Consider the following 11104-nt stretch of genomic DNA (forward strand, 5'->3'; position numbering starts at 1 on the left):
TGACCATGTGATATTTCAGTTTTTCTTTTTTAATAAATTTGCAAAAATTTCTACATTTCTGTTTTTTTCTGTCAAGATGGGGTGCTGAGTGTACATTAATGAGAAATAAAATGAACTTTTTTGATTTTAGCAAATGGCTGCAATGAAACAAAGAGTGAAAAATTTAAAGGGGTCTGAATACTTTCCATACCCACTGTACATAGTGTTCTGTAACAGTTAGTTTTCATTTGAAGCTGTGCATTAACATTGACTGCATGTTGTTTTGTGGTTGCACCATTCTAACAAATTGTTGTGCTTAATTTTCTACACATTTTCCGCCCCCCGCCCCAAAAGAAAGCTGACATATTTTGCGTTTTTTTGTAAACATTCGGATGCCCACTAAAATATAAAACTGATTTCTGAGAGTCTAAATTATGTTTGGCATCACAGCATCAGTTTGCACTACTGGTAAGTCCGCTGTTTGTTTCTTTTCACCCCTGGCGATTATTTTCAACTAATCAAGTAACTGTTAAGTCTGTAAAACGTCAGAAAACATGCAAAAACCGCATTTCCAACAGCCACAGGTGGCGTCTTAAACAGCATCTAATGGCAACAAAAAATGAGAGATGATACTGGTGAAAAATGAGAGTGAGAGAGAGACATGAGGTAAATTCTTTGGGATTCTCTTGTTGTTTTTCATTAACATTCCAGAGGTAGGTGTTGATGGACAGAGGCTGAGCTGAGAGGGTCGGATAACACCCACACACACCCACACACACCCACACACACACACACACACACACACACACACACACACACACACACGAAGCACTGGGCGTGGGAAACATAACACACACACAATGTAACCCTGACACACCCTTATCAATCAGGTCAATTGATTATACAGGCAGAGACAAAGCCTTTCAGCGTGTCCTTTCCCCTCTTTCTCTGTCGCTGACCATTAGCAGCCCGATCATTTGACATGTCCGAGTGGTCTTTGAGGCCGTGTGGGGTAAATATGAGCGGTGGCAGAGAATGAGGGCCACGTCTATTCATCAACACACCGCACGAGCAACGAGCAACGAGCAATATCACGGTGGGCTGAAATCCTCTTCGTCTATGTCGAACGCTGGTCGTGGGATTCTAAACTGGGACGCTCACTTCTAAGGAGGCAAACACTATTCCTTATAAAAGGTCTTTTTACTTTTCAGAAAAAATATATACGTGCCTGGAAATTTCTTCAGTGTCTGGTAAACATAAGCATCTAGAGTTTTGCTTTTGGTCACTAAAACTAAATGCAATAAATTAGGGCTTTAACCATCTATTGATCGATCATTTCCTCAAAAATATGATAGTGAACAACGGCCATAAATAACTCACAGATGCAAGTTGATTGTTTTGACCAACAGTCCTATTGTCATCAAATAAAACAAAGAAAAGCAGCAAATCCTCACATTTTAGAGACTGAAAGCAGACCATGATTTTTGCTTTTATGCTTGATAAGTGACTTAAAATAATAAATATACTATATCTAATTATAATTATTATTATTAATAATAACATAATAAAACAAACTACTTAATGAATACAAAAGTATAGCCTTTTTATTTTGATGTAATATGCATCTTAAATGCTTCACAAGTTAACACAATGGCCTCAGGAGGAAGATGAGAGGCTGCAGACACAGAGAGGAGGAGGGCTGAGGTAAGGCGAGGGAAGACGAGGGGAAACGGAGGAACAGGAAGTAAGGGGTAAAATAATCCGCCCAGGCTTAGCAGGAATTCCCCTGTGCAGTTTCCTGCAGGATTTCTGACCAGCCATTGTGTGTGTGTGGTGTGTGTGTGTGTATTTCCTGCAGGCCTTTTCTAAGTGGCCAGTGTGGGGATCTTTTAGCCCCTGCTGTAGTTTGACTGCAGGGTCTAACATGAGGTGGGTATACATTCAGAGCACATAACAAATGTATGAGTGGATGTGTCGACACACACGCACGCACACACACCCGAGCCTGCTGATCTCTGACCCTGGAATGTGGATGGAGAGTATGCATGTGTGTGTGTGTAAGTGAGAGAGAAGTGAGATACTACTGCAAATAAGGCAGTAATAACAAAAACCAGGGCTGAGGGGCAGGATAATATGTGGACAAATCCTCACGCACGCACACACATACACAAAGACACACATAGAGAAAGACACGCACACGCCCACACACACGCTGTTATTGTCTGACACAATGACTAAGTAGCCAGATAAAACGTCACAACATGCTAAATGTTCAATTTGGATTCCACTAATTACTTTATGAATGAACACAATGAAACATCTATTGTCTTGTTTCATGCATTTCTACCAAAAACAATTAAGGACAACTCGAAAAAGATGGAAAGGGGAACTCAAAGCATCAAAGTCTATTTGGATCAGCATCAACAAAATCTGTACGGAGCCGTCTGCATAAACCCAGGGTTATAAATAAATGCAAACTCTCATCAGAGCATGAGCATCTCATTCGGTGGAAATGGAACAATTGTTTGTTAAAACATGAGAAAAACAAGCTTGGTTGAGGAGCTGACTTCCTCTGATTCTAGAGCGGTGGAGCTGACTGCAGACCCAAAAGACACTTTCAATTTGCATCCATTCCGCCTTCCTTCCTCATCTGAAAACACCAAGCTAACAAAACACCATGGTGCATATTCAGAAAAACTTATAACTTATAATAATAAAAACTGTGCTGATGTAGACGAGCTACATTAGCTTCATGCAGCCATGTCAAATTTCCATCTTTGGTCCATTATCTCCGATATCGACCCTCTATAACAGTTGTTCTACTACTGTGGTGTAAACAGATTTGACCAAAAAATTGTTGCAGTAAGACATACAACACAGGAGGCTAATATGCTTGCAGAGCAGAATTTTTAATTAGAAGGTTGCTGCCGCCACTTGTAATACTTTTATTTGTGATGTTTCACTGCTGGTTTACATTGTCGATACAGGCAAATTCTTCCTAATGCAGATTTGAAGCATCCCCTTTCTGAATTGAATTGGGTAAACTCGACACATCGACACCAACTTTCAATATTTGGATCCTGTAAACTCTTCCCAGTGATTGCTTCTCAAGAAGGGAGCAAGGATGGGTGTATTTTCAAAGTGCCGTCCACAACAGGGCACATTGTTGGAGAGTTGGGTGGAGGGAATCAATGACACTGAACAGAGAACTCTCTTAACCAGCTTAACTGTGAAGGGACAGTCATGTGCGTGCTTTGGTGCATTATATTGTGCTATACTGGGTTGAATATGTCCACCTACCTGTTCAGATCTAATACTGGTGCGATGGAGTATCAATCAATCATCATGGTGCTTTTTGAGTAGGATTCAGTTTGAGAAAATTCAGCTCAACCCCGTCCTCTGTTGGACAGGGGATTGGTAAAAAAATAAATAAATTGTGGAACAGATGACTTGACACCTTCTGTAAATTCCGATTCTTCTCAGCCCGTGATTACATGTTCTGCTAACAGCTGTGACTGATTAAGTCACGCCAATGCAGCATTCATTAGAGGCTGGCATCGCTGGTGGGTGTAGGTGGGCTGCAGTCAGACTAGCAGCTAAAAGCCAATCCAAATGCAACTGCTGCTGGCTCTGTGAAATACAATTCCAGCACTCACTTGGAAATCAAATTAAAGCACTTGTGTGGTTTTTAAAAAGGCCTTAAGTTAAACTGAAGGACACGTTGATGCGTTTTACACGCGACACGTTTTTACCCTCCCAACTGTCAAGAGGGTAAGCTCGAATCAATAGCATCTATAGCATAGTTTTTTTTGTTCTCGGGGAAAATATTAATTACAAATTTTAATAAAGATACCAAATTAATTACTTTCAAGGCCATTCGTGCATTTCAAAACATTTCAATATCAGTTTTCTCAAATCAACTGACTTAAAAGTGATTTTCAACAGCCAGGGTAGACATTTGTTGGGGTTTTGGTTAAATATACAGTATATCTAACCTGCATAGAGAGCCCTAAACATATTACTACATTAGTTAATCAAAAACACACGCCTCTTTTCTCCATTTCCCTCGTTAACTCAAATAACATGCCTTCCGACACTCCGCTTGTCATAAATAAAAATAAATGTTCCGACAATATATTCAAAGATCATCTCCAGAAATGCTCGTTACGGAGCCATTATTAGAAGCACTGAAAGGTATTAATGCTCTTACTGTGGTATGTACCTGTCCCTCCACAGTGGGAGCATGTTCCATTGTTTTGAGGCATAGAGAGGGTGAGATCTGAGGGCCGTCATACCTTCTTGTCCATGTCTGGGGGTCTCTCCATACATTGAGAGGAAGAGTCACTTAAGCTTTGAGACACACGACCACGGCCCCTGTTCCTTCGCTAAAAAGGCAAAGAGGAACTCCAAGTTACTGGATTAGGTCCAAAGAAGAGTCTAAAAAAGGACTATGATATATATTTAAAAAATAAATAAACTAAAAAAGGCTGATTGAACTCAAAACTGAAAAACAGTCAAAAAGCATTGTGCACAACAGTGGTGGTTATAAAAGAAAAAACAAAATACACCACTGTATAAAAGGCCATTCCTTTCTTCAACTTTCACTGACCAAATGTAACCATTTCAGTGTTGAATAACCTTCATGAACACACATTAGAATAAACGATCAGGATTGGGGGCAGCAGTGAAGACCCACACAACCACACCACAAGCTGTGTTTTATCGTTCCTCCTTTGCCAAAACTCAGATCTGAAGAGGCATCGTGGGACATTTTCAGAGGGGGGTCTTGTTTATCGATCCCAGTCCAACTCAGATTGTTTCTCGCTCGTAGTACCGGTTGCCATGGTGATGAAGAACCACATCCTCAAATTACAGCCAAATTACCTCCAGGCATAGATCAAGGCGTGTGTTTACCCAGTCTATTCAAAAGTACAGATCTATGACCAGAGACTGCTTCTTTTGGCATTTCATGTAAAACAGACTCTCCGGGGCAACATGGTGCACCATGGGATAAATCCTCCTCTTCTGGCCTCACACACAGCTCATTGTCTGAGACATATGGCAATCTCTTCCCTTTAAAAAGGGTCTCAATCTGGGTTTACAAACTGACATACTGTATGCAAGAGTTCATCAATTACTGATCCGACTGAAAACACTCAATTATCATTCAACCTCACAGGACAAGTTTAAAAAATTCGTACCAGTGTATCAAGCAAACTGTATTTTCTCTGCACCTTTTTTTCGGGGATCATTCAGGGAGCTTCGTTATGTTTTCAATTAAATGAATATAACTTAACTGGAAACATATTGTTTTACTGCTGAAGACCAGTTGCTTTGGAAGTTGTAACAGCCACTTTGACCACTGAAGATGTTTGGAATATGCAGCTGTGTGCCAGCAACACCCTGTGTAGATGATTTGGAGGCCGATGCATCAACGAGTGCATTAACACTGCTTAGAAATAAAGGGGAAATTATTCACACACAGTCTTGATGAAATCAACAACACACAAAGATAATCTAAGTTTGAAATTAGATTTGGATACCGACAGAGTCTGGTCAAATACCATATGTTGCTAACATGCCGTAAACATCATCAAGTGGTGTTTTATGAAAGCCACTCTGCTAACAACATTGCTTTCCTTATCATTGATTCCCCCCGTACATTCCTGCCATCCATACAATCCCAGCTTAATGACATTATGCCCCAGCATCGAATTCATCCATTCATACACGATCAATAGAACAGCACGAGTCTTTCCATCAGCATTTGTTAACATTGCAAAATGTCATATATCTGTGTGTGTGTGTGTGTGTGTGTGTGTACACACTATAAAGCCCGTCCTGTGTTTCCATCCTACCACTGTTCCAGATATCATAATAGTTAAGTAACGCTCCTGTTTTTCTATATTTGCGTCCCTCCGGCAACTGATGTAGAGTGTGTACATGCATACCATACATGTGTATGTATAAGTTGCAATAGGTTGTTAACTAAGAAGTGGAACGAAATCGGGAAAGCAACAAGACGTCTCTACAGTGAATGCGGGTGCTGAAAACATATTCCTTCTGCATATCCTGCATTTGAGTGTTGATATGCCTATCCTTTTCGTTCTTCTCTTATCTGATTGAATTCTTCTCGACAATGGGCCAGCTATCCACCCATCAGGTTTGCATTATGCCGGTCGCATCGTCAGTCTACAAAAGATAAGGTAGCAATCATGGACAAGAAACCAGCAATCCGCCAATTAGGAGTGAATGCGAATTCCTTGTCAAAAAAAAAACTCCCAAGTGCAGACAAAATAAACCATTTTTCTGCCTTCTCTGGGTAACCTTTATGCTCTTAACAGACAGAATCACAAAAATGGAATTAGCTGTAAAACGCGGAATATCATTTGTTTCTACATCGCCATCAGTGCTTGGAGTTAGTGGAAAGTTAGTGGAAAAAATATCAATACCTCATTCAAATAGTTAATAGACAGGCAACCTTCAAGACACACTCGTGCATATAGATGTAGTCACGTACAACACACACACTGTGGCCCTCAATACACACACAAGTCATAATGGTTTCATACTTAAAACTATATAGAACTGGGATCAATGCTCAGTTATAAAGGGAATAGTGTATCCATGAGTCTAGAACAAATGTTTACGTGTATGTTTATACTATCATAGTTAAAAAAAACACAAGCGAGCTCCTCATTTAATAAGTGCAATCAATCATTAATTATCTTAAACTAAATACCAAATCAAAATACATAAAAATCTAACTTGCAGAAATAAGTTATGGCCACAAAAAGAAATCAGTTGAGCAGAAAGAGATATTGTGATGTGTGAAGTTGTGGTTTAAATATGACAAACATATGAGTACACTTACCAATTTGCTGTGGTGGTACTTGCAATATCCACAGTACTTGACATTGTCTGCGTCCGATCCTTGTTCCTCACATAACAACCCCGCAAACTGGGCACTGTGTCAGAGCGCAGTGTAAAGCAAATTAAATATTAAAGAAAATAATAAGAAATAGGAGAAAACTTTTCATCATTTATGTGTAACGTTGTAACACAATAAGAATCACATTGCCAACACGTGATGTGAAGGGATTTCTACTCAAAAGTATATCAAATCTTCAAGTCTGTGCTTGAGTGTGAGTGAAGAAACAATCTCCTTCTTTGTCTAGTGAGCTCGATGTGATGTGACCGAGTCTCACCATGTGACATGGAAGGCCTGCCTGCAGCCATGTTTGTTGCAGGTCATACAGGCTCCAGAGGCTGCTTTACTCTCTCTGCCCTGGTCCTCACAGATGTAGCATGTCTACACACGTGCGCGCACACGCACACACACACGCACACACACACGCACACACACACGCACACACACACGCACACACACACGCGCACACACACACACACACACACACACACACACACACACACACACGAGATTATATTTTCAAAACGGACTCAGTCCTCGTACTTACATTGTATTATGCGATTTTGTGACATGTTTAAACGCAAAGATACATTTTGTTTTACCTTGTTGTAGCGATCGTGTGGCACGGACTGGAGTACTATGGGCTCCATAGTCGAGACATTGGCGAATTCCACTTCAGGTATGTAAAGGGCACAGACTACATGGGCCCAGCCTGCAAAGACACACACAAGCCACCATCAACTGCTGCACATATATGACAGTAAAAAGGTAGTTTGTGACAACATGTCAGATGTTAAACCATCTGTGAATCTCTTGAATATGAACAAGAGTGCACAGAATTGATGTTAATTATCGACTTGTTTCATTCGTTGGTTGCAAGTTGCAAAGAACTGATGACCTGAAGAATACGATCAAACAACCACATCAGGACAGATGATGATGGGCCCATCTCACATCACATGACGCATCATCTCATCCGTCTCTGTCGGCTCAGTGCTGAACTAAAATCTATATTTAAATGTGTTCTTCGTCAGTCCATGAAACTTTGACAACAAACCAAAAGTTGCAGTACGAACCCAAAATGGACAAGACCAGAAGGGAATGATGGATAATACTTCTTTGGCCCAAACCAAGAGAACCAAACACAACCATAACGTTGTCTAACCCATCTAATTGATGCGGTGGTGACTTAAGAGGCTTCCTGTTTCCACAACAATTCACGCAACATCGCGGCTGCTAACTCTCCTGGACGGGTGAACAGTGGATTTGATCTGAGCCTGTTTCGCAAATACCCTGCAGCTGGTGATAAATAATGGATTCAACCTGTTTGTGCATCGGTTATCGCTTGTTAGGAACTTCAACCCCAGCACTCCTGCATGGAAGGTACTAATCCCGTCTGTTAACGGTCAATGCTCGGTTAAGAAGGGTCGGCTATTGGTCAGAGGAAAAAATGATTAATTAGCATCCCTAGTCTGGAGCCATTATTAATATGTTAAATTGCAGTTTTTGGTTACATTCACATAAAAAAAAAAAAACATAAATCAAACTGAGCTCAACTTTGAAATGCTGAATCTTAAACGTGTAAATTTGCAACTTGGTATTTAATCTATCCAAGTAGCAGTTTATTGAGCCCTAACACACACAGCTGCTCGTCTGTGAAGACAAACCGGGGGCGGTGGAATGACAGTGGGGCATGGTGGAGTGGCAGCAAAATTGACGACAAGCTGAGGAGGAGCAGAAGGCGGTCAACGGGAGGTCAAATGGAGGTGGGAGTCTCCTGCCACACTGGAGGTGTCTGTTTTTTCCCCATAGCGGAAACAAAAACAGGCTTAAACTTACAGTTGAACCCCTGACCTGCCTTTGACCTGCTGTGCGGGACAGGGGTAGGAGGGCAGGACGGAGGGGAGGCAGCGGGTGTGAAATGGGGGGTATGTTGTTGTTTTGAAGTCCCTCCAAGAATCTGGAAGAGGCCTATAAAACAGGACTATAAAAGTGGCACAACCTTCCTCCTCAAACTGAGCATTCACGGTGTTTCGCCCTAAAAACCTAACAAAGCATCCCTTCACAAACATGCCTTACTCCCAGACGATATCACAGTCGGACAATGAGCTTACGTTTTTTAGATAACAGAGTGTGTTATCAAGTTTATTTTAAAAAATGAGTTTCTCTGGTAAACCACAGTAAAACCATGACACCAACACCAGGTAAAAAACAAACTTTAGCTCACGTTGTTCTTACTGTCGCCGGTAATGAACTGCATGTACAGTGAAGCCACATCTATAATTAGAATATGCTCAGGAGTGACGGTATCCAGCTCTAATTTGCTATGATGCCACATATTGAATATTTCTTAGCACTGACTTGTAGGACGTGAACTTGATGCTGATTTTAAAGCGCACTCGTTTCCATTAAAAACCCTTAAATACACGGATGCTATAAAGAGGGCACCAATATTTATTGGGCAACTGAATGACAAAAAAAAAAAAAAAAAAAAGAGGCCAGGACAAGCAGCTGTTAACGGAACTCCTGTCTCCCTCTATGTCTTTTCTTTCGTCTCTGCGATGTTAAGATCAAACACCCATTCTAGACTAATCCCTCTACTCAACTGTTGTTTCAGTTGGGACAGTAATAAAGCAACTACCACACAGATCAACAAGTGAAGAGGAAGTGACAAGAGCAGAGGAACGGACGGCGTGGGGAAAGAGATGGCGAGAGAAAAATGGGGAGGAAAAAGAGAGGGAGAGAGAGGGGTCATGGGAAGGGTAAAATAAAAGAGAAAGTAGTAAAACGGTGTGTGTTAGTGTTGTCCTGATGCCTCCCTGCAGGCCTGGACACAATCCCACAGCTGTGCCTCTCTCCCCGACTGACTCTCTCAAACACACACACACACACAGACAGAATATTTACAGTCTCCACCAAACTGACCTCCCAATGAACCCAGAGAGGAGACTCCTCACAGGCCATGCACTATACCCATCCTGGCCCGCCCCCTCATAAACACACACACACATAAAACATGGACTGGCAAGGACGGCAGAGAGAGGCTCCGCGCACACGCGCACGCGCACACACACACACCAACATAACTCTCCCAGCACGCTCACACCCCCTTAAACTTGCCGGTGACATAGAATTAATGACAAAATACCAAAATACACAAGCGGCTCACAACAGTTGTGTGTGTGTGTGTGTGTGTGTGTGTGTGAGTAGCTGAGAGGGATTCTACCTCCGTTGTCTGTCCTCTTGAGGGCTCCATCTTTGTGGGGACACAGCTCACATCTCTGTGGGTAAAGAAGACACAGCGGGTCAGAAACATCCTCCTCTACTTAAGGGGAGGTGAGCACAAAAGTATGACAAATATGCCGCTATGTGAGATAAACTGGCAAGTGGCCCTGACTTGTAGCACAAGGCCAGAAACTCTACGGGAGGACACCCTCACTACCTGCCACCTAAGGTTGTTTCTGTCTCCGTGTGTGTGTGTGTGTCAACAACAAGTCATAGTGCAGTTATTTCTGCTGCTGCTGAGCTTGACAATTAAACTGTTCCTCAACTTACACATAACGTGGTGCTGCTCGTCTTAAGGCCGACACTACATGTTACAAAAAGCACTGTGTGTGTGTGTGTGTGTGTAGAAAGGCTTTCATGTCTTCTTTTCTTCTCCAACAAATAAATTGCCGTTGCGTGTTTAAATTCACACTTCACAAAAATGGAAAGTAAGTAAAGGTGCTTCCTCTCCACATTGCCATTGTATAATTCATCTTTCTGAATAGCTGTCTGTATACCATTACTGTAATTATTATATTTACTATGATGTTCTGTGTAAAAAGTGTATAAATGTATTCACTCAATCTACAATCTGTCTGAATATGGCACCTGTGGACTACTTTCATTTATTTTTTATCTCATAAAAAACATTCAGATGCTACAGGTGCTGATGAAAAATAGCTTCTTGGCTAACTCTGGTGCATTTACAGCAATGTTTGTATTAATGTGCACTGTGCCTTATCAAATAAACCAATAGATAAAATTGCTACAGGTGCTGATACCTTCCTACCTAATATTACTTTGTCAGGAAAACAAGGCAGAAACAGGAAGTCAAGTACTTTACAGCATTCATTTTTATCAAGGACACTGACACTGATTAAATTGCTGGTTCTAGTTATCTGCTAACTTTGCACACAATGTAATTCTTTG

At 41.3% G+C, this 11104-nt stretch overlaps 1 protein-coding gene across 3 annotated transcripts in view; it reads right to left on the bottom strand.

Moving 5' to 3' along the window:
• Positions 1-11104, bottom strand: part of mllt10 (MLLT10 histone lysine methyltransferase DOT1L cofactor) — a 61556-nt gene that overhangs the window by 41902 nt on the left and 8550 nt on the right. For all 3 annotated transcript variants that reach the window (XM_031850037.1, XM_031850038.1, XM_031850039.1), the window contains 4 exons: positions 10137-10191; positions 7513-7622; positions 7188-7291; positions 6854-6947 (listed from right to left, as the gene is read on the bottom strand). In XM_031850037.1, coding sequence (XP_031705897.1) covers positions 6854-6947; positions 7188-7291; positions 7513-7622; positions 10137-10191 — 363 coding nt within the window. The remainder of the gene's footprint in view (positions 1-6853; positions 6948-7187; positions 7292-7512; positions 7623-10136; positions 10192-11104) is intronic.

Source organism: Anarrhichthys ocellatus, unplaced genomic scaffold, assembly GCF_004355925.1.
Source record: "Anarrhichthys ocellatus isolate YVR2014 unplaced genomic scaffold, GSC_Weel_1.0 scaffold10, whole genome shotgun sequence".
Lineage (NCBI taxonomy): Eukaryota > Metazoa > Chordata > Actinopteri > Perciformes > Anarhichadidae > Anarrhichthys > Anarrhichthys ocellatus.